Raw genomic sequence first — 25,653 nt, forward strand, 5'->3', positions numbered from 1 at the left:
ACATCGAGACAGGAGATTCTTTATAGAAATGACAGTGCCCACATCCAGACTGCAACCCAGATCTTGGGGCACAGAAATCAGCATCTGAATACACAGAGCACAAGACCATCCCCCAGCAGTGAGTCTGCAGCAACTTTGGTTGTCAGGCGTGGCATGGCATGGCACACCTTCATTCACTGATCTACCTTGTAGTCCAGAGAGCCAATATTTGAACCTCTTAAAAAATTTCATTCACAATTCTATATTTGTTTTCAGTTTTAGTAGGAGGAAAGGAGAATGCTTCCCCGAACACTTCATGTTTTTATACTCACACACTTCTGATTAATTATAGGCACGAGGTGCAGATGTCCAGCATAAACTGGATCATTTACTGTATAATTACAACTTTTAAATGAAGCTCAGCTCTATACCTGTGATTTTCCCATGGACTGCTGCTGTTCTGCGTCTGAAGGGAATTCACTCCCCATCAACCTGTGGCAGGAGACAGTACCTCATGGATGAGGAGAGAGAAGCAGAAACCAGCTTGAAGAGAACCCGTTCTTCTAATAGCAGGAAAAGGTGTTCCAAAGTCTTTTAAAGGGAGAAAACGTTCAAATACAACCATGAACAGCTCAAAAAAAATAAATTCCACGTCAGAGATGGTGAAACTGACAGTCTGTATGGTGATAGGAAACGGACACCACAGGAGTAAGTTTTCAAGAAATGCTTCACGGTTTTCGAAACAAAGGGCCTTTGGTGTGCTATAGCCAAGCCCCTGAAACCTGAATGTTTATCTCTTAGTCTTGCAGAAAAATAAAACAATGAAAGTATAAAGGGATAAAGAAGAGAAAAAGTTAGAGCATAACTTTTGGTTGCCTTGAAATGTTCATGTCAAGGGTAATTGTATTTGGAAACAATGGTAACATATTATAGTTTGATTGCCTTTGTGTGAGTGACAGCACTAGAATGCCAACATAGACTTGAAAAAAAAAAAAGGCATTATCACCAAACTGTTCACATTCTTTAATTGAGTGATATGTTCCACACCTAATTTGGCTTGTGGTTTTGGTGCTGTGCCACCTTCCTGGAACTCTTTTTTCCAATGAAAGTTGACAAATGACCTTAGAAGGACATCAGAGATGCCTTGAAGATGAAGAACTTCAGAAAAGTTCAGGAACACTAGCATAAGTAAAAAGCTCAAAATGAAGTTGATTTTACATTTTGAATTTTCTCTTATGTGTTCTACACGTGGGTCCTCTATTAAGAGGAGTGGGGGCTGTCTCTGACATGGACTCTGTTGCTAGTTTGTTGATAACTTCCTCCTGGCTAGACTGCCTTGTCAGGCCACAGTGGAAGAGGATGCACACACTCAGTTCTGATGCATCTTAATCAGATGGGTTGGATTGGAAGCAGGGCCCCTCTTTTCTGAGGAATAACAGTGGGAGAGGAGAGGGACGGAGGGTGGGATTGGAAGGTGAGCAAGAATAGAGGTATGACCAAGATGTAAAGTAAATAAATAATTTTAATTTTTAAAGAAAAGAATTCCTTCAATGGGCACATGAGCAAACTAAGTAGGAATTGACAAGTGGTAAGTGCTCGTGAATTTAGACCAATGGAGAACAAAAATAAGACTCCTTCCCTGCAGACTCCCTACAACTTTCAGTGGCATCTGTAGTTGAGAAGGGAATATCAGAAAAAAATTAAATTATCTATTTAAAACGAATATAAGATATAGACATTTTCAAGCAAATAGAAGTCTAGAAAATGTGTAACACATGCTTGCTAAGGTGATCTTGAAGACAGAGGGAGAGCTATGGTACAAAACTGAAATTAAGAACATTCTAAGAAATGAAGAATGGCACAAAATCATGTAAACATATTATTTTTTCATATTTTGAATTGCTCTAAAGGAAAATATAAAACAGTGACGTGATATAGAGTTTTGATACTATAGAGATTTATAAAATACTCCAAAACAGCATATGAATGAGAGGAATTGCAATTTTAAAGTTCTCACCTATGATTTGACATTTGAAAGTTGCAAAAAGTGCATGATAAATGATTTAGATTCCACAACTACAACCTGAAATAGTATAATAATTTACAAAAGTATGGAAAATCTTTAAAATGAAAGATACTATTTTTCTTTTTTAAAACTTGCACAATTAGTGAAGCTCTGTTGTCATTACAAAATATCTGGCATGATTGCAAAACACAAGATTTTTATGTACATTGCCAATTTTAAACCATATTAACTCATCTTTTCATACTGTAAGTTCTCTGAAGATCCAAATAGTAACTCCAACTAAGATTACTGTAGTAAATGGTTGTGTGGGAAGCATATATCTCTATGCGTACTCTCAGCCCTTGCAAGCACTATACTTGAAACTTAGGAGTCTTTCAGTTTTAACAGAAAGCAGTAAGATGAATTCTCCCACTTTTCATCCCTTATTCCAGCAGGAAAGTAATGAACTTGCATTATGAAATCACTTCCCAGGGTATCATCTTTCAAACATAGCATCAAAAAGTCTACAGACAATGTAAAGGAGAGAGGCGCTCCTGGCAAAAAGAACCTTCTATGTACTAGCTTTTAATAAGAAAAAAAATACTGCTGTTTTTTTGTTCCTACTATTGTTCTTTAAAAAAAACTTTACTTTTAATGATGCCTTGGATCCAAAAGGCAGAAGGCAACTACACTTTTCCTTTCGGTGACTATGATCATATTTAATTCCAATAGTCTCACCAACTTTGCTCCATTTTCTACCTTGGCGTGTACACTGAGTGCTCTGATTCAATTCAAAGAAGCCCGTTGACCACTGACCCTTCCCTTACATGAATTCGCCTGCCTGTGTTTATTCTACCTTTAGCCCCTACGGTGGTGGTATTATCTTCTGCAGGGGATTGAGCAGACACAAAGCTGGTTTTCTAAGACTCTCTCCCATCCTCCTGTCTTTGTTTTGGGTTCTGCCTCACGATGCCAAAGTAGATCAAAGTGCCTCCAAAGCTGCAGCTTTCTTGTTGTCTTTCCAGTCATGGTGTGATAGAGGCTGACGAAGAGGAACAAGAATGTTTGAAGGAGCTACAATAGCATCTATTATGCATCAATCATAGACAAGAGCTGAGCTGTGTAGGAAAGCCATGTATCTATCGTGGAAGCTTCTTCTGTCATATCAGACAGAAATAATTATTTGGAGCTGGGCCTTGGTAGGAAGATGGCCTCTCTGTGGTGTACATGTTCAGTGTGTGTGGGTCTGCAGTTAAGGCATGGTGCCTCAGATAGAATTTAAATTGCAAAACCTTGAAACATAGGCTACCATGCACTGAGACAGCTGTTCTTCGAACCAGACGTTGGGTATTTTATAGTTATCAGGCAAACAGCCAAGTGTACAGAAATGCAAAGGCTTTGGATACTACAGAGAGGAGTCTACCAAATAGGTAGTGGATGAGAGCTAAACATTCAATGCTCCTGTTAATCAATGAAATGTGTTTGGGGAAATCCCCAGCTTGTGTTCTCCTCATTGTTAGGGCATAGCTTACTCTTCATTATTATTTTTTTCTTAACTTCTATAGTTTTAAATGGACATGTAAATATTTAATCTCAGTTAATTATGTAATATAAAACTTCTGATTATGATATAAACCACCACATTTTCTTGAAAAATGAAAATCCAAGATCTGTGTCTACTAGCAAGGTATTTCATCTTTCTTGACTGTCTCTATTACTATCTTTTGTCTATCTTTATTATCACTCTTTATCTGTCTATAGCTTCTATCATCATTATAAAATTCCACCTTGGTTTAGCTTTTGTTCCATATGTGTAGAATAAAATTTTATATGTTTTTGAATATGCTGATTACCTACTTGGTCATTATAGATGTCATCTGAAATTTTCTTATATGGTATGCATATATGTGTGTAGTTTTGCATGTGTGTGGGCACATATGTGTGAGGTTGGCATAAAGTGTTATCCTCAATAATTTTTTTCATTCATTGGTTGAACTTAAAGATTATCAATATGGTTGATATGGCTAAATTATGATTTCTAATCATAGGTAGAAGGAACTCCTTTCTTTTTGCCTTCTGAATATTGATTTACATGTAGACATCCATGCCCACTTGTCATTTGTGGGTGCTCATATGAATTTCTGTCCTCGCACTTGCTCAATAAGCATTTTAACCATGGGTCCATCTCAGTGGCTGTTTATATAAAAGCACACTTATGTTATTTCAGCTGTAAATAGTTACCACTTTTCAGGCATTCTGATGACAATTATTAATGTTTTGATGTTAATATAATATTAATGTTACTATTTTAATGTTATGTCACAATTTAATGTTAAACTTTCTTAAGTCTGTTTTAATTTGGTATTAAATTATTTAAAGGTTAAGTTTCATGAGCAGGTTAATAATGAATACCATTAAGATACCTTTCTAATAACACAGTCCCAAGTTTTATATGAATCTGAAACAATAGTTTTTTAAGGAATATAATATGCCACCTTTGAATATCTCACTGCTGAGTAGTTACTCACAAAGTTAGTCATGTGAACTTTCCATCACAACTTTCTCTTTGCTTATCATGTCTAATCCTTTGTAAGAAAAAAATAAGAGAATGTATTTGTGAAGAAAGACTGAAAGAATATTGAGAAAACCAAAACTTGAAAAGCTCTATTTTCCCGACATGCTCTTCCTCTGCAATCATAATCCCTGCTGGTACCAACATCTTACACTTGCATCCTTTATAATATTCTAGACAATTCAAAATGTATCTCCAATGCATATAATCTATAAACTATTAAAGGCAAACAACAGTGGCAGTTCTGATATGACAACTCTTCACAGAGTGAGTTTTTTATATACCTTAGCAAATTTTACATAATGTGAAAGCACTCAGAGATGGGGGAGGTAATTTAATCAAAATAATTTGTTACCTGTGCCCCTTGTGAGCATATTTTTTCTGTCACAATAAGAGACACCAATTCATGAATCTGGGGCGGCAGAAGGTGTCCTATGAGGCAGAGGCACCTTGAAAGCCAGGATGTCTGAGAGCGAAGCAAACTTGTCCATTGTCTTAATGTTAGACTCGCCAGCCTCTAAATGACAGGGGACACGTTTCTTTTGTTGAAGTCACAAAGTCTGAGGTATTTTATTATGGAAACTGGAGCTGTGGAAAGTAGTAGTCTGTATATCAGTTTATATTCTCGATTTCTCACAGTTGAATCTGTCCTTGACCCATTCATGGATGAAAGGGATGTATTAAAAGGAGATGAAGCCATGCACAGAATTAAAGAACAATCATAAGCTGTGAAGGTTCCTCACATTTGCTCTGAGTCAACCACGCAGTTACAATTGGGTCATCAGTCTTCCAGGGACTTCCATGGAATGCCCAACCATTCTCCAGTCTCTTTCCTTATGATGCTAGTTGTCATCAGAAATAAATTAATCCTTTTTTGAGTTCAATTGAGCTAGTGTATATAATTCACGATTTGAGAAAATCAATTTTAAAAGGAATGTTAGCCAAAATTATATTTAATTTTGCTGTATTCTAATTTGAATTTTTTCCCCAGCATACCTCATGCATTTTAACTGAAACAGGAGTTGGTGGCAAAAATAGTTTCAATAGCAGAAATCTGGCTCACATGCTTCTGCAGCCAAGTGCTCTTACACACTGAGCCATCTTTCCAAGTGCTGTTACACACTGAGCCGCCTTGCTGGCCCTTGATTTCATCATTTGAAAGGATAAAATTTTTCAGTCTGTGACTTTCTTAATTTGAAAGGAAAATCTTAAAAAATTTTAAAAATAATATTCATGTGAAAACGCCTACATTGGGGAAAAAATAAGGCATTGTTAGAACACCTGCCAAGTCTCCCTTTAAGTTTCATCCCCTAAACCTGCAACTCTGAACACAGCACTAGGTTGACATGTGATGCTTTTGCGACCACCCACTTCACTCGACACTGTGTTTTGAGATTGGCCAGTGCTACTGGATGAAGCTGCTCCACATTGATTTCCATTCTCATACATTATTATATGCCATTTACAGTTTTTGTAATGTATGTGAAACTAACCGGCAGATGTGTGGTTGGTTCCATGGATTCACATATGAGTGAAATTCCTGAAAGAGGTGATGGCTGGGCTTTACAGACATGCTCACAGTCAGTAAGGATGGACAGCCTCTTTGTTTCTTTTTCTTGGTCTAGTAAGAATTTCTTATATGTGACATTCTTGGAATTTGATAAATGTCTATGTCAGCTCAGACCATTAACTACAAAATGATGAGAGATTATTTTCTGGAGCCTAGAATGGCAAAGTAAAAAAGGGTAGGTTTTATTCTGAATACTCTTGTCTTGCATGTGGTACCATCTTTTCTCCCTTTGAACTCTGATGGAATTTTGTGTAAGAACATGATCCTCAGGAACTTAGTTTCTTTGCAACACTCCATTTCTAAACATTACTTATTGGGCTTTATAGTTTCATCATATTAATTTGGGATATACATGAATATTGAGCCTAGAACACCAGCTTTTGGTATTATCAATGTGTTTTTTAAAATGTGGGCACATATATTAATATATACTATCTTACCAACCACTGTCATCTAATTGTAAATTTTATTTTTATTTCTGATAACTTTAAAGGTTGAAAATCTGTTCATATATTTACTGGGTCCTTATTTTTGTGATTTTCATGATCATTATCAGCTTTTCTGTTGATCTTTTCTTTTGGGTTTGTAGTGTTCAAATTCTGTATGTGAGTCACTCATTGGTTTCAACTGTTTCAAATTAAAGTTCCCACTCTATAATTTACTCCTTCATAGCATACTTATTTCTTTATTGAATAAGAAGTTTCAAGTTCAATGCACCCGGTTTTAAAATCTTTTCTAATTGTGGATTACATCACATACATTTTATTTTACTCTGTTTCTTTGTGTGTGTGTGTGTGTGTGTGTGTGTGTGTGTGCACATGCGTTCACATACAAAAATCATATCATAACTTTCTGGAGTCAGTTCTCTCCTTCCGTCTTGGGATGGAACTCTAAGACGCCAGGTTTGGCAAAAAGTGCCTTTACCTGTTGAGCCATCTTACTGCCCCATGGTCAGAGGACCACAGAGGTTGGTATAAGATTGTATTATGCAGAGGATATAGAGGGCAAAGGCCACAATTTTATGGTAGTTTGGAAGAAGCAAGAAAGAAGACAGGAAGTACTTGGATTAAGGTAAGCCCTTCAAGACATACTTCCAGCTTATCAGTTAGTATTTTGTTGCTGTGACAAAATAACATGACTGAAGGCAACTTTTGGGAGAGTTTATTTTGTCTCAGTTCCAGAAGGGAAGTCTCTAATGGTGAAGAAGGTGTGACAGCAGGCCACTAGAGCAAGTAACTGAAGAATCACATCTTTCTTCAACCACATGCAGAAAGCAAAGACAGCAAATTGGAAGCAGGGTGAATCTCTGAGCTCTCAAAATCCACCCCACGTGGCTTATTTCTTCACCAAGGTGATGCTGACTAGTGGAGGAAGCCAAATGTTCAAATACATAATGCTATGGGGGGCATTTTGTATCCCACTCTACTCACTGATCCATTTCTTCCAGTTCCCGACATTTATCAGTGCAACTGACGAAAACAGAAGTGTTTCGTGATCCAATGACTTGGCCAGAGTAATTTCTTAGTTCAAATAAGATCTGGCTGCTTAAGTGTATTATGCTGATAGATGCCTCACTTTTGAACACTCTTTGCCTTCTGTAAGATAATACTTCCCATCCAAACCATAGCACACACACATAAACCTATCACATACATACGTCTGTATTATATAACATACATACATATGACATAGTATATAACCTACGGTTTGTACTTCCCATCTATGTTTATAAATGGATCATTTAAAGTTTCTTCTTTATAATATGTACTATATTATACATTGTATATGTAATACATAATTTTGTTAGAAGTTGTATAACAATTTTCTTATGCTTATGAAATATGTTAGAATAATTTTATTCTCTATGAATATAAATATAGGTGTGATTTTTGATATTGTCTTAATTGTATTGTAAAATTCACCGTTGAGCCTTTAGTTCAATCTTTAGAATTATTACTAAATATCAATATTATATTCTACCAGGATTTCTTGGGCTTTCTATGTGTTCTTATTTTTGCTTTATAAAAATCGTATAAATTTTGATATTTTGTCATACTTTTAGTTTTATACATCCATCATCCTTTAGTTTTTGTTTGCCTGAGACGGTTACACCATACCAACTGCTGTCATTGGCTACTTGGACATACTTTTCCTTTGATTTATTTACTTCCATGTTTATTACACTATTTTGTAATTTGTTTTAAAAAATACTTTATTTCATTATGGATTATTATTCTTTCAAATAACTAATATTTAGCTATGTTGATTTATTTCATTTTACGTATGTTTCCTATTTTGTCATTTGCTTATCTGATACATTTGAAGAAACTCTAGTGCTAACAACAGAGAAAATGATTTTAAGTCCAGCCTCTAGAGGAGAAGAGAGAGCCCACATGGGTGGAGCCTAGTTACAGACATCACTTCACACATCCTTCTTACCGTCTCACGTCCTTCTTTTCTTTACAAATGCTTGTAGAACAAACTGTTATTATGCTTAGTTTTCCCAGTGTGGCTACATCTCTCTCTTTGACACTTAGTTTGGGATTAAGAATAGGTATTAACTTTAAAAACTGGACAGATTATTTTTTGTGGCCAGAGAGTTTTATTTTCCAGGCCAATTTATTGGAGTTCTGTAACTTCTTGTACATTTGTAGGCATCTTTTCCTTTAGCTAGGCTCCCAGGGAAATATGAAAGGGACTCTAGCAGAGACTCTTCGTAGCAGGGCTCGTAGAGACTGAAGAGGACACCCTCTTACCAGACAAGCGTCCTACTAGAGGAAGGGCAACACCAACCACCCACAAAATCTTTGACTCAAAATTCACCCTGCCTACAAGATGTGCAGGAATAAAGATAGAACAGCTACAGCAGAGACTGAGAGAAGGTCCAACCAACATCTGGCCCAAGTGAAGACCTACCCCACGGGATAGAACCATCCTCTGACACTGTTAGTGATACTCTGATATGCTTCCAGACAGGAGTCAAGCTGAGAGGCTCCACCCAGCAGCATCTCAAAACAGATGCTGAAACTCCCAGCTAAACATTGGGCGATGCATATGAAGCCTTGTGGAAAGGTGGGGGGGGGGAGAGAAAAGGACCTGGGGGTGACAAGAGCTCCACAAGTAGACCAACAGTGCCAAATAACCAGAGCCCTGAGGGGCCTGCTGAGACTGAAGCACCAACCAAGGACTTTGCATGGACCAAAGATGTAGTTGATGGGCACCTCAGAATTTATGTGGGTCTCCAAGTACAGGGACCAGGGGCTCTCTCTGATATGGACTATCCTGCCAGCTTTTCAGTTACTTCTTCCTGGCAGGACTACCTTGCTAGGCCACAGGGGAAGAGGACCCACTCAGTCCTCATATGACTTGATGAGCTGGGGGGGCGGGGGAGGGTGGAGGTGTAGGAAGGGAAGTTCCCCTTTTCTGTGGAATAAGGGAGAGGGGCAGAGAGAAAGAAGGAAGGAGGTTGGGACTGGGAGGTGAGGAGGGAAGGGGCTACGACAAGCCTGTAAAGTGAATAAATAAATACTTTTTAAAAACTGGACAGAAGCTTAGAAGCCTGGCCCAGTGGCTTCTGCCTTTGTAAGCATGCCCTGGAGGCTGAAGAAGGAGAATTGGAAAGAATTCCAACATGAGACCTTGTATCAAAAATCAGAACATGGTGCTGGAGAGATTTCTCAGTAGCTAAGAGGACTGGCTGCTCTTCTAGAGGAACCAGTTTTTATTCCAAACATTTCACCTGCCTGTAACTCCAGTTCTAGAGAATCTGACATTCTCTTCTGATTGCGCATACATACATGCAAGCAAATATTCATATACATGAAATGAAAATAAAACTTTAAAAATTAAAAGAGAACAAAAAATCTGGAAAGGGACAATGGATCTGCTATTCCTAGTGTTGTAGAGTGGCAAAGTTTCTTGCTATCGACTCAAGGTTTTATTATATTGATGTAAGAAGTGCTTCCACTTTCTGTGATGATTTCTTAGAACCAAAACTCTCTAAAAATATTTTTAACAGCTCAGAAAGTTATTTCTAAAATTTCCGGAACCATACCTAAGTAATCAAATATTTTAAATATCAGAAAACTAGAAAGCCCATTCATACCACTTCCATGTTCTAGGAAAGAAGAAAGAAAGAAAAAAAAAAAAAAACCCAAGAACAAAATCAGGTGTTCAGACCACTTAATTCTTCCCGAGAGTTTAACAGTGTGTGTATGTGTGAATATTTAAGTAGATACTTTGGTATAATCACCGATTATTTTGTGCATACTTTAAGTCATCTGTGCTCATACAGTTCTTTAATTCAAGATGTGTCAGGAATTTCATTTCACTGACATTTCAGAAAGTGGCTTACAGGAGTAGTGTCTCTCCGCTGGCAATGAAGAAGAGCAGGTGCCATGGGTTTCCTTGTCCGAGGTATTAAGCCCCATCTCAGCCCCTTTGTGGGTTCCTAGATGCCTTAGCAATGAGCTTTAAGACACTTGCAAGTTGGCACAGAGAAAAGCAGAATAATGTTAAGAATCACAAACCTGGCATCAGTTTGTCAGTGAAGCACATAATTGAAGTTTTCTTTCTTTTCTCTCTCTCTCTCTCTTTTTTTTTTTTTTTTTTAATATTTTAAAAAAATCTTTTGGGAAAGAAAATGCCCTGGTCCTCTTATATTTCAATATAAAATTTCTCTGAGTTTTATTTATAAGAATTAAATTTGATACTGTGAACTATAAAAGATATTGCTCTGAATGCAATAGTTTTGGTTTATTGTGTTTTTTTTTTTTTCTTTAAAGGTAGGAGGCTGTTGTAGGGAAGGAAAAAGTAGTTGTTATTTAGAGGCAAACTTGAATCTTTAGTTTATAGTGTGATAAACGTGAGAAACGATTGAAGCTCAAGAAGATGAAAAGAGAAAACAAATAATTTAAGTGTTTTCAGGGTGTCATCTAAACACAAAAAGAACGAAATGAGCAAAGTAGATGTGGCTCTATTTGAATTCTATGTAACATTTATATGGCAAGAAAGCATTATTAAAAGGCACCTCATTAAATGTACCTGCTAGCTTTCTTTCAGATATGCTTTGTCTTGTTTATAATCCATCATTATTCCCTGGAAATTAGATGCTTCTAGTCAAAACACACCCGTAATAAAAACCTTTAATACTCTTTAGATTTATGGGTACTATAATGAAATTCTTTGTAGGAAACTATTTCAACATTGATTCTAAGTCAGTGGCATTCAAGAAAACCAACTAGAATGTGGAAATGCTTTCTCTATCGTCCAGTATAGATGGCTCTAGTATAAGCACCTACTGAACTCTTGAAGTGCTATTAGTTCAACTGATGTACTGCATGTTACATTTTAATTAAATCAATTCTCCCATTAAGTGGCCACATGTGAATACTACAACATACTAAGTTATTTACATTTATGAACTAAAATATGTAAACTCATAGAACAGTATTTTCTATATACTTACACTGTTTTAGTGTTTGCAACTGATTATTATTGTTATTATTATTATTATCATTATTATCATTATTATTATTATTATTATTATTATTATTATTATTTGCTTAAGTGCATTTGATGAATTGGTTAACTACATAAAACAGATTACTAAACAGATGTCTTAAGCACATCTTAAGGACCAAAGTACCAATAGAATTAATCTTTGTGATCCATTTTCTGCTTATGTCCTGGATAGGAAACCTAGGTATAACCAGGTCCATGCCTGTTGGAGGGTCAATGCTTTCCTGACCCGAAGCTGAGTTAGACTGCACACTCTGCAATGTGCTTGTCAGCTCTTCTTCCTTTACACAACTTTACAGTCACCATGACGCAAACCTTCAGAAGAAGCAGCATTAACAGTGGAACATCTCAGTCTTGAAGTAAATGCAGAAAAATGAGCCTGAGTCATTATCACTTCCATTCTTTCAGGTTTGTAGAGCTTCCATGTATGTTTATTCTATCAAACAAAGTGTTAAAATATGTCACGGTGTGTATAACAGCCTCCTGCCTGAACAAATTAAATATTCTTAGTTGCAGTATCATTGCTATTCTGGGTTGACTTTCTGTCACCACTGCTCTATGTGTCATTAATTATCTTAGTATTTATATGGAACAGACTGATTTAGGTCAGTTAATAATTTTCTTTTGAAAATAATTGTACGTTTTGTATTTTTTTTTTCACATAGCAGCCTTAAATTCTTTGCTGAATCTGTGACTACAACCTCTAAAGTGTACATATATCCTACAACAATGAGGCCATACTTAACCAATAACAACAATTCTCTTTATTAATTTTTCTGGGGTCAGTAATTTTACTGTTAAAATGAGAGAAAACATAGAAAGTATAACCACCATAGAGATAAACTACACAAAGGATTTTAATGAAAGATAACGATTTTGGGCCAGGCTGTCATCTCACAAAATGTTAGTAAAATTTATGTACAAGTTCATCCTCCCTGGGGCTGGAGAGATGGCTCAGTGATTAAGAGCACTGACTGTTCTTCCAGAGATCCTGAGTTCAATTCCCAGCAACCACATGGTGGCTCACAGCCATCTATAATGTGATCTAATGCCCTCTTCTGGCCTGCCGGTGTACATGCAGGCAGAGCACTGTACGCATAATAATAAATAAATAAATCTTTAAAAAAATTCATCCCCCCTGTCTTAGTTTCTTCTACGTTGAGGTGATGTTTACCCAAGCAATGGCAATCAATGAAGTAAGGACTTATTTCAGTATTTACTTCAAGGGTACTGTCTATCTTAGCAGGGAAGCCAGGGTGGCAGGACTTTGAAATTACTGGTCATATCTCACCTACAATTATGAGATAGAGATAGATGGCCATACTCAGCTCCCTTTCTCCATTTTATGCAACCTGGCATCCTTGCTAGTGAATGGCACCACCCACAGTGAGCAAGACTTACCATTTCAGCTAAGGCAATTGATATAATCCTCCAAGCCTTGCCTCCCAGATGAGTCTAGACTCTATTGAGTTGACAATTACCATTAACGATCATGTTTTCTAAATCCAATTACATTCAAGTAGTTCCATCTGGTTGAATAGTATAACAAAGACCTACTTTTAGCCTTAAATTACATAGTAAAGTGTTTCAGTCAATCTTGGTAGCTTCTATAATTTTACATTGTCCTGTTTAGCATGAGAAGCATGTAAATGCTGACAAATAAGAAGTTAATGATGGAAAATGGTTGCTGTGCATGCATGTGAGGAAGTAGTATCTGGAAGTGCAAGCTGAGAAGGGTTTTTCTGGGTGTTAAAACATGACACACAGAGTAACGTCCATCCATTCCTATCTTGAGCTTTATTCCTTTCATAGGATGAAGCCATCAACTCATCTGTAGTGGGACTAACCCTAGAAGTGTGTGATGGGAGTTGTAAACAGCCTGTTTTTTTTTTTTTTTCTGAGATAACTGAACTCTAGCAATGAATAATGAGATTAGTAGGCATTGTATACTACTGATTTTCTGACATGTACATATATTATTTAAACTATTAGAGACATGTCAATATATATAATTGAATGCTTCTTAATTTGCATTTTGGCATTTTTCATGTTTACATAAAAATCTTCATGATTATCCAGAAAACCGGAGCTTGCAATTAATTATCATGTTTTTTTCAAAACTCAAAAATAACTATAGGTCAGAATTACCATCATTTGCCCATTCTCATGAAATTGGAAAGAGAGTAAGTTTTCCTCTGTTTCTAAGCTTTAGTGAAAAGAAATAATAGTTTTATATATTTTTCTATCCAGATGTGATGCAAGCTGGTTCCAGAGATTACCTCTGAGTTCTACAGAAAAGTTTGCCTTATCTCACGGTAACCTGATATACTGAATGCATTTTAAACCTGCCTTGATTTAGAACTTCCTTTGTTCTGCAAAACCATGAAACCTATTCCACGAACATGAAATTTAGGGTAACCCAAATCTATATTCCCAGGCCATGGCCACTCAAATATGTGTGTGGAAAAAACTGTAGTTTAGTCATTAAACATAATAATCAGTATCAAATAAAAGGTACATAAGTTGATTAGGCAGAATGTTTAATTGAAGTACTCAGATATACAATGAAGCTAAGGAGCTTCTGTGATTGCATAATAACACTCAAAGAATCTCTATGTTGTAATCACACTAACATTTAATGTTTCCCCTTTCGCCTTATACGGGATCAATTTAGTGAATAAAATTTTCTACAAACACAGATGAGACATCGTTTTGCTGTTATGATTTGAGATGATGAGAGCCTGTCTCCAGGCTTCCAGATGTTGCACCATAAAATGGATTGGGGAAAGAATAGATGGAACTCTAAGGAAAAGAAACAGACATTTATAAGGTTAGTATTTTCCAGAGCAAGACAGGGAACTTCTGAAAGGGTCATGAAAAATGAAGGTTCTTTCTAATGACTACCCACAGGAATGATAACTAGAGAATCCCGGAAACTTGCTCCAACACCACCAGTTTCCAGGAGAGTCTCTGACATAGGGTCTTGCAAAGTCTTTGCAGGACCCTGTGGACATGGGCCTCATGGCCTCCTCTCACCTATGAGAGCATAGAGAAATTCAGAAGGCAGTATTTTCACCTTCTTTCCTATACTGTTTCAGTCAGCTTGCTATACTGACTATAGTTAAAGTAAAGAAAAATAAAACAACAATGACAATAACACCAAGAGCTCTGAGTTAGTAGAGCTAAGGTTGTAGGGTAGAGCAGGAAGTCTAAAATATAAGTTCTCTGGGAAAACCTTGTTTATTCAATAACTATTTTGCAAGAAGAAAACTAAGAAGAATACATACCAAAAATATTAAACCAGCCTTAAAAGACATAGCTCCCAGTTTGTCTTTATGTTCTTTACAGAGATTCTGATTTAAAAATACAGTACTCACAAAAGTTAAACCCAGCTATGAGAGCTACCCTACCTTACATATAGGTAGACACTGAGCACTGAATATTGTTTGATGGTATCAAGAAAATACTTCTACACCCTTAGGCATGATACTCTGGGTATATTTTCAATGTGCTCTTATCTCTCTGAAAAACACAACTGAAGTTTCATCATTAAATTATAGCTGTGATTTGTTTAAAAAACCATGAGTGTATTGAGGGAACATGTGGTAAAAACAGTGACAGATATAGCTAAAGGTTGGATATATTTGATGGTGGTTGATGTATTATCCAGAGGTTTTGGTTTATTTGTTTGTTTGTTTGTTTTTACTATTCTCCCCAAATCAGTAACAGTATAGGACATTTCTGTAAAAGCTTTTGATTAATATTTGAGATAAATCTATTTTTCTGTTATCTCAAAGTACTTAGACTATATTTAAGTCACTTTTCCTCCAAACAATAAAAAAAGATGTGACAGGATTTCTTCCCTAGTCATCCTTAATGAACTGAAAGTTGAATTTTAAAAAGGAATGTGAGAGGGAGTAATTCATCTTTTATCAGGAAATAAAATGAAATTCTGAAGTTTTGCCTTGAATGATCAATTGCAGCCTGCAGTGAACTCTGCTTAAAAGCATGTTGAAAGTGAGCCTTTGATCTAGACCTCTCCCTGTGCATTCTGGGACATACACACCCAAACTCTAGAAAAGCTGTCTTCTCAGGGAAAAGTCAGGAATGTAGGACACACACTTAGCTACTGTTTCCTGACTGCCCATTGCTGAGATACCAATGTACCAATTGCCCATCTAAAGCTTTTCACTGTAATCCCTTCTAAAATGAGCATTTATCAGACATCATCATACCTAAGTTGTGGGTAAAGAGATCAAGCTTTCTTACCTTCATTAAACAAAAGTGTATTTTGTTAAACCTTTGTGATTCAATTGACTAAATATTGTATCTCTGGGTACCTGTTCTCTATAGAATAGGGATATGTTTGATTTGCTCTCCGAAACATCCACATTAACTATCTTCAAGGTCAAGGAAATGTCTTATTTCCTTCATTCCATTTCCACACAAACAAAACTAAAAGTTTTCATGTAAAAAGCCAATATTTGTTCATCTTCAACCACTGCATACAAGGCTCTGGAATGTTAGAAACCATCTGACCTGACAATTTGGTGCTCATTTTCAATGTCAAGATGCAAAAAATAAGAAACTGTTGGTAGATTATTTAATACAAATTAAGAAGGGGGCTTGAGAGATGGCTCCAGAGTACAGAGTACTTACTGCTCTTAGAGAGGACCCAATTTAGTTTCTGCATCCTTTCTGGCTCTCAAACCCACTGTAACCCAGATCTAGTACTTTCTCCTGGCTACACTTGCACTCAGGTGCATGTATCCCCCACACATATGCAGACATATAATCCCCATAAAAACAAATATGTATAAATGTAATAAGGAAAAATACCTAAGCTTTCTTTATACTTACGTTTGAGACTATAAATAAGCCAATAAAACACCCAATGAGCAGTTACTGGGAAGAGCTGACTAATACTACTCTATGGTTTAAATTGATATATTCCAGATTTACCAGCTCTCTTGGAGGGTGTTCAGTGACCACAAAGCCATTTAACAGTGAGCTGATTTTACAATCAGAATCAAACCGTCTAAATGGAAAATTTCACTCATTTTTAGAGCCCCAAATGCCTTTTCACCCCCAATTGAAATAAATCCACTAGAAAGTTTCTGTTAGCCATGATATGGAAACAGTTCCAAACACAACTAATTAAATTGGCTGTGGGTAAGACACTCTCTCCCTCCCTCTGTCCCTCTCCCTGACCATCCTCTTCCCCCTCCCCCTCTCTCTATGTGTTTGCTTCTGAATGTGTACTCTTCCTTGACACTTACCTCTGTTTTCTCTGGATTGATGCAATTCCCATAAACTGGATTAACAAAGGCACAGTTGCCTCCCTGCTCAGATTTCCTTCAAAAATAAAACAAAAACAAAATAAAAAAAACAACAAAACATAAATAAAACAGGGTTACCAAGACCTAAATGTTAGAGAACAAATCCTGGTTGTTTTATTTTCTTATTCATTTTTTTTAAAATAAAGTCTAGCTGTGTAGCCCAGTCTGGTCTCAAATTCTTTCTGTCCTATATGAGGTAACCATAGGTGTGTATCATCTTATGTGTCTATACATGTATAGGCCTGTATACATGTATGTATCACCTCACCTAACATTACAGAAGTACTAAGTTCTTGATGGTATGTTGTTTGCTAGAAATTTTTGAGAGACACGGGGTCTTGCCAGCACATTTATTTTTCATCAAAGTATTACCATAAAATATATTTTTTTTCTCTGCAGGACACCAAGGCAACCACATTCTTGAAAACAAATATAATTTGAGCTCTTGAGTATTTAGATCCAAATAAACTCTGGCAAATAAGGGAGCATAAGCTGGTTTCAATGCTGATTTCTTAAATATTGCCCAAGTCATTCTAACAATGCAACCCTGAAAGAACAATGTAAAATGACACTGTAAAATGGAGAGACTGCCTTGGCCTTTCTTAGGCTAGAAGTGCCAAACCACATCCAGAGACCATGTCTTATGACAGTAGCTCTTGTCAAAATCTGTGCCTCAGGAGTCATAATATATAGTAGTTTAATCAACAACCAAATATCTGTGTGTTGAGGAATTTTACTTTGTTTTTGCAAGTATCTAGTGTTGTGTATGTGTGTGTTCACATATGTATGGGTTCATGAGTGTGTGTGTGTGTGTATGATTTGTATGTATGTGGATACACATTTGTGTGTATGTGTGTGTGTGTGTGTTTGTGTATGAGAGAGAGAGAGAGAGAGAGAGAGAGAGAGAGAGAGAGAGAGAGAGAGAGAGAGAGAGGGAGAGAGAGAGACCCATGAACATTTTAAAGGCTGCATGGAAGCCTAAGGTTGGTATAGGAAGTCTTTGGATGGCTCTCCACTTTCTCACTGAGGCCGGGCCTCTTTACTGACCCTAAAGCTCACCATTTTGTCCAGTTAGCGAAGTGGCTTGTTCCAGTTATTCCCTGTCTGTCCCCTACTTTCCTGGCTGGAATTACTGAAGGCTGCCATGCACACTCATCATTCACATGGATTCTGGGATTTGAACTCTAGTCCTCAGATTTGCATGGCAAATTCTTCACCCATTGGGCCATCCATTCAGCCTCTTGAAAAGTTGTTCCTGTTGTGGACTAGATTTGTACAATTCAGCATAATTGAACTCCTAAATGATTGCTTCCTTTTTATATTTTTTTTTATCTCACTGGAACACGAGTAACTCTGGAAGCCCTGATAAAAAATGGCACCCACCACAGGAACAAAAATGATACAACCAATAATTGCTGTTACAAATAGAGTGAAAATCCCAAACACACACACACACACATAGACACACACACACACACACACACACACACACACATACACAGAGAGAGACAGACAGACAGACAGACAGACAGACAGAGACAGAGACACAGAGACACAGAGAGAGATAGACAGAGAGACAGAGAAACAGAGAGACAGGGGCAATCCTGGAATGGTTATCATTGTATTAACAGCAACCAAGAGTATATGCTTTAATATTTTTGCCTAATTGGGGTATAATGCCAATTATCAAGTTTTTCAGTAATTTATACATTCCTAAATACTAAAGGAAAAGAGGAAGGTTTTACTGATAACCTGTTTGAAGTTTCCAGAGGCTAGACCTCCTATTACCAGCTACGCAAACCACACAGTCCATTCCTAGCAGCTGCAATATTGCAGAGCCTAATCTAGGTGAGTTTGTCTGGCAAAACACATTTCCCTGTGGTGCCCATGTCTTCTAATTGTGCTATCATTACCTCCTTATAAACCACTGAATTAAGTATGCCACTGATGAAATATTTCACTGCATTAAAACCACATTTTTATAATGTATAAATGTATCTAATATAGCATTTATGGGTCATAAGTTGCAAAAATAGTAATAGATCTACCCTTAAATAATTCAGCAATGTATCTGTTAATCCCTTAACCCATTAAAGGAATACTTATGACTTTCTCCAGTTAAACTGGATTAATTCATTTTGAATCTTGTTTCTTCCCACACTGGTCAACGTTACATTGTCAGAAATCAAAGCATGGGCCTAGGCAGGGGCGGTCTCTGACTGGTGACTGACAAGAGAATAAAGGTGCCAATGCAAGGGCTGGTCCAGAATGGCAAGAAGTACTTAGCATGACTTAGCAAGTACTAAAACAGAGTAAAGAAGAGAATGAGGGAATGTGAGGCAGCCACAGACAGCAAATACTGGAAACAAAAATCTAACCTAAATTCAAATTGGGAATGAAATCCAAAGGTAGGAAGGAGCTGTACTCTAGTGTCAGCAGAACAGAGAGTCCAGGGGCTAGGGCAGGAGACTAGAAACTGATGAAACAGACGCAGATGACACCAAGGATGCTGATATACGGTAATGGCGTTTGACATTGGACTGATGGAACCCCAGACATGTCAAAGATTGGCAGGCAGAACTTACATAAGTTGATAAAATGTCTAACCATCTAAATATGTGTAAAGAAACATTTTTTTTTTCTTCTGGATAGATTCTTAAGTTTAAATAATTTAGAATTTTATATTTCCTGCCAAAGTGAAATGTATGAGAGGGGTCTGGATGTCACATGGTTGGTGATTACTGCTCTAAGGCTATGGAGTTGTAACAAAGGGGAGTCAGTGTGTGGTGAGGAAAGGCAAGTGGAGGTAACTCCTCATACCTCAAACTCTGTGTTTCTCAGCAGCCTTGAGCTATTTGTCATTCAAGCAAAAGTTTATCTCTCCTTCTTGGGAATGCTTGGCTTCGGTGCTTAAATACCGGTATCTTTCCTATCTATAGATTAAATATCTCATAGGACCCAACTCTGTTAAAGTTAATTTGCTGGTTCACACACTGTTCAAAACTTTGTAATGTTGACAGCCCCAACAGTATTCTAAATAGAGTTACTTATAAATTAGTCTACAAGTATTGTAAAGGTGCAATGAAGAAAATGAAAACAATCAAAACTCATGTGTGTTATAGCCAACAAACATGACTTTGTAGTAGATGTTTATATTGTCTGTACCACACATCAGCATATATACCACAAATCATATACCATATAATTTATATGTTTAAAAGTCTTAGTGTCTCTGTGTGTGCTTTGTGTGTGTGTGTGTGTGTGTGTGTGATACACATGTATGTACATGTTCATTTGTGTAAGTGTAGGTGCACATGTATGGAGGTGAATAGAAAACCTTAGCTGTGTATCACTCTTCATCTTCTACTTTATTTAAGAGACACATTCTTTGTTATTCTCAGTTTTGTACACTAGGCTAGCTGGCACACAAACTTCAGGGATTCTCCTCTGTCCTCCTCCAATTTCATTGTGTGAGTACTGGATAACAGCCATGGGCTACCATGTATGCCTGGCTTTACATGTGCTCTGGTGATCTGAACATAATTCTTTATATTTGATCAGTAAGAATTTTACCCACTGAGCCATCTTTATAGCCCCAAATTCACAGAAAATGTACATGTGTGTATATTTACATACACATAATTTTATATACATATATGAATATATACATATATACGATTCAATGTTTTATGTAATATTAGTTTTACTAAATTTCAGTTACTAATATAAGATTATAGTAAATATACATAACACAAATTTACCAATGTAGCCAATTTGAATTGGACAATTCACTGTTATCAATAATTCATAATGTTTTGTAACTGTCAGTACGATTTATAGCCAAAATGTTTTCATCACTTCAAATGGAAACTCCATAACCATTAAGCAGTAAATACAAGTAATTGCTAGTGTGCTCAAGGAATTATCTCTCCATTATACAATATTACAGTATCAAATATCCTTGAGTAGGCTTAAAGGAACAGAAAGGTGACAGTGTACACAGCTGTCACTCTAAATATTGAAGACTAGCAGTCAGCAGGTGACTGGCCAGGAGTGACAGGAAATGGCTAACCCCCTTCATGTATACGCTATAAGTTTATCAATTAATATTTTATACACACTGTGTGTTTTCATAATTTGTTTAATTACTTTTATGATTAGCAAGAGTATTTCTTATTAATTTATTTACATAATTGTTTGCCATTTTTATCAGGTGTTGTTTGATTTTTTTGATAGTATTGGTTTTCTCTATTTCAGTTATCTGTCATTTTGCATGCTAGATAAAATGGTCTGGCTGCTAAGATAAGCCCATTAAACACCTAGCACTACTACTATTTGGGGCTATGCTTTGTAGGGTAGGTAGGGAGCTATAAAATTGAATGTACATCATTGGCTGGGGCCAGGGTGCTGAGGATGACTCATTTGCATATGGAGGAATTCCAGGCACTTGCTGGATATGACTTTATAAAGGGAAGAGAAAGTTAAACCTTGATGCCAGGCTACTGACCTCCTCAGGAGGGCATGGGTGGGATCACAGGGCCACATGCACTGGGACATGCAGGGCTTACACTAAGAGGGAGAAGACCTATTCTTGTTGATCTCAAGATGATATTTCCAGGGTTTGGACACATCTCAACCCAACTCTGGACTGCCGACCCCAGTTCCACAGTTCCCAGGTCACAACACTGATATATTCTGAAGTGCACCTCCCTAAAATGGGCTTAGAGAATAAGTAGGGAAAATCTAGCTCAAAACTTAAGTCAAATATTTAAAACAAAAGGAAGAACATTTCAGAGGCCATGCATGATCTTTCCTGCTGATCTCCAAGATCATATTATAAGCCATTCCTCGCCCACTTCAAAGCATGTACAACCAGAAGGTGTTGTTATTCATTTTAATATTTAATTAATTTTGGGCTAATATATAAAGAAGTGAGTTTCCTCCTGACATCTCTGTATATATTTTATTATATTTTGATCTCATTTTTTCTATCTCATGCTCCCCTTATCTCTGTTCCTATCTAGCTGGTTACCTCCCCTTTGCTATTACATGTATTCCATAGTCCTCTCTTGTTCCCATTTTCAGTAAGATATCTTTATTCCCTCTTATGATTCCCTTTTCATTTTGTGATCTACGAGCACATAAATAAACACCACACAGGCAGACAGACAGGCAGAACACACACACACACACACACACACACACACACACACACACACACACACACACACACACACACACCAATAATAGAAAACATTAGCCTGAGTTGCTTCACTTGACATAATGATTTTTAGTTTCACCTGTTTCGCTGTAAATGTCGTGATTTCATTTTTCTTTATGGAAACATAAATTTTCATTTTTAAAATCCATTTATCTATGATGCACATCTATGCTGTCTCTACTTCCTGTATATAATGAATAGTGCAGCTCTAACCACTGATGAGCAGTGTCTTTGTGCAACAGTGACTTAATGGCATTTGAGAAATAATGAAGACTTATATAGTTGGTACATAAGATGGTTCTCTATTCATTTTTTTTGTAGCGTCTCCACGCTTATTTACATAGTGACTTTATGTTTATGCTTTTTCCATCAGTGAATGAGGAGAACCATACTTTCAGAAATTGATACACTTACACTGCAGACAGGAAGATGATTTGAAGCAATTACCATAGTGATTTTCCTGTTAAAAAGATACTGTCTGTGTACATTGTGTTGTAGAACTGGCTACCTCAATAAGCTAAGTTCTCTTTATTGTTTCTGAGAAGTCAGACAATATTTTAAGTTCCCAGACATGAATGTTGTTAGTTCCCAAATGGAAGTGACTGCACTATGGTCACACACTCTTTAAGATGCAAGAATGATGGTGTTGATTATGCTATTTTTTCATCATTCTTTTTTCAAATACTGAAATGCACCCAGTGCTTGTAAAGCATTAACCATGTGCAATATTCCCTACCAGATTCTGACCTCACAAAGTTAATGAGTGCATGGCTCATCCTGTAGAGTTTCTTTTCACAGGGATTGTTTTTGTAGAGTTGCTGGACTCTCTTAGATACATTTGTTACCACAGCCGCTACACACTGGTTCTTGACAGTGATTGAATGGCATCCTCTACATTTTTATCACTTCCATTTTCTTTCAAATTTCCTTCATTTTTGTATCCTGAGCTTGGACGGAATGGAAATATAAAACTTTGTAGTAGTAATGACTACTGCAGTGTGTGTGTGTGTGTGTGTGTGTGTGTGTGTGTGTGTACGCTCGCACATGTGTGTATCTCTGTGTGAATATGCTTGGCTGTTCAGGTGCCATGGAGGCCAAAAGAGTGAGTTGGATCCCATGGAGCTGGAGTTCCAGGCAATTCTGTGCTATTTGATACGAATGATAGGAACAAAACCCTGACCTTTGGGAAAAGCAGGAAACACTATAATTGCTGAGTCATCACTTCAGCTCCTATATTGTCATTTCGAAGTTCTTTAATGCCATCAGAAACCTAATAAATAAATTAACAAGTAAATAATAAATAAATAATCATTATGTTGCATCTCTCCTCCCTCTCCCTCTCTCCCCCTCCCTCCCATGTGTGTGTGTGTGTGTCTACTTTTCTCCATCTTTTTAAAAGTAGAATAATTGAGACTGTCCCCTTTTAGCCTTTTGGTGGATAAAGATCATATCTGTTTCCTTCATCTCTCCTAGCATCTAGAACACTGCTGGAATATAGCACGAATAAAGCAAACCTTTTAAGAAATAGCAACTTAATATATATTGTTTTCTGAAGGCTTAATGATGGAGCCAAGTTCTTTCACTGTGTTGTTCCTTCTTTCCTACATCTTGCTGCAAGGGCTGGGAATGTTTTCAGATGCTGATTTCAGTGCACTGAGATCTGATTACCACCCAGACAAGGACTTTCTCACAAGCATCTGTGTTTGTTGTGTAAACCATGCTCTACCTAATGTTAAGTTGACTGGTTAATAAAAACTGCTCAAGCCTGTGACATGGCAGAAAAGACATAGGCCAGAGTTTAGCTTCTAGGTCATGGAGTCGAAAGACTTTTGAAGAAGGAAAGAGAGGACAAGGGACAGATAATGGAAAAAGGAACAGAAGATGGAGGAAGAGGACATGGCCTAATGGAGCAGATGCAGTCCAGAAAGGATGACTTATAGGCAAGTAACTGGGTTGTGTAGCTGAGAGATAGCTTAAAAGCTTAGAGGGTTGATATCTGCCCAGCTACTGTGCTTTAAGCTTGTAAAATAAATCAGAGTCTCTGTGTCAATTATTATGGAAGCTAGTAGAATTAAAGAAAATTACTTTATTAATTAGTAACTACACAGGAATGCAGCTCAATGGTAGGGTGTTTCCCTAGCATGTTCTGGTCGTAACATGGGTGCTACGAGCATTTTACTCAATGAGTTATGTGCCTCCCTCCATCTCTCTCTCTCTCTCTCTCTCTCTCTCTCTCTCTCTCTATATATATATATATATATATATATATATATATATATATATATATATATATATCAGTGAAAATATCTTCCATGCCTAGGAGAGATCTTTTCAGAAATATTTTCTTCAACTAGGGTCTTATCACTAGTTTCCGCCATCCCATATCATTCTAAAAAGCCATGAAGATATGGTCTTTTTTATTCTCTAGTTACTCCCAACCTGGGGAGGTGGGGACTGCTTTTGTTTTTATTTTGCCTATTTGTTCATTTTCCAGGAAGACTCTGCTGCCCTTGTTCTCCACAAAACATTCAATGTCCATTGATCTGTCTAGGCTAGCTTTCTGCTCTCTAAACCTTAGAAATATGTATTTTACAACCAGCCCCTCGGTCTGCAGCCTGAATTTTAGTTTCTCTGTATAGACTTATTTTAAGGATAATTATCACATATTTAAAATTTTATACAATATTTTGTCATTTTTTATGATCTTTTTAAGGCATCATGCAAAAAATGTGCAGTGAAAGAACACAGCATAAGTACGTAGACAGTGGGAGAAAGCAGAGGGCAGTGGAGGGAGTGAAATAGCACATGGAAATGGTATCGTGCATTTATTCAGTGTATGACAGAAGCATGACATTAAGATGCTGGAAGTCAACTGTAAGCAGGACACTCAGTTACACAGGCCTCACTTTCAAAGGGCAACAAAACAGGTACTCAGAAGCACAGGGGACATTTATTATGTGCAGCCCTCTTCTGTCATCCAGCATGAATAAGTAACAAGTTCAGAACATTATTTTAAGAAGGCAGCAGGAGGTTTTGCATATTTCTTTAATGTCTTCCAAAATGCAGGGTTGAGTCTATTCCAAGATATGTTTTAGTAAAAAGCTATGCAGAAAAAGCAGCTGACCAAGAATAAGGAGAGGTTCTCCAGAGGCCCAGAGCTCAGTCAGCAGGGACAGAAAAAAAGCTAATTTGGGAGACATTTCTATTTGTTCGTGTTTGTGATTTTTTTAAAAAGTCAACATTGGGGGCTGTGGCAATGTCTCAGTGCTTGCACTTGCCACAAAGTATGAGGACCTGAGTTCAAATGCCCAGAGCACATTTAAAGCTGCAGGTAGCGCTTCACTGCAATGCTGGCACTCCACTATGAGATGAAAGAAGAGACAGAATAGCAAGAGACTGGAAGAGGCAGTGGCAAGGTGTCCTCTGACCTCCAAAGTCTGGCTTTGG

General features: G+C 37.1%; 1 protein-coding gene across 1 annotated transcript in view; it reads right to left on the reverse strand.

Moving 5' to 3' along the window:
• Positions 1-13,954: 13,954 nt before the first annotated feature.
• The window catches only part of Malrd1 (MAM and LDL receptor class A domain containing 1), a 641,297-nt gene continuing 629,598 nt past the window's right edge, over positions 13,955-25,653 (reverse strand). The window contains exons 38-39 of the mRNA XM_051151281.1: positions 16,926-17,001; positions 13,955-14,448 (exon numbers count right to left, since the gene is read on the reverse strand). Of these exons, the coding sequence (XP_051007238.1) occupies positions 14,365-14,448; positions 16,926-17,001 (160 nt within the window). The 3' untranslated portion in view covers positions 13,955-14,364. The remainder of the gene's footprint in view (positions 14,449-16,925; positions 17,002-25,653) is intronic.

Source organism: Acomys russatus, chromosome 9 (genome assembly GCF_903995435.1).
Source record: "Acomys russatus chromosome 9, mAcoRus1.1, whole genome shotgun sequence".
NCBI classification, from domain to species: domain Eukaryota; kingdom Metazoa; phylum Chordata; class Mammalia; order Rodentia; family Muridae; genus Acomys; species Acomys russatus.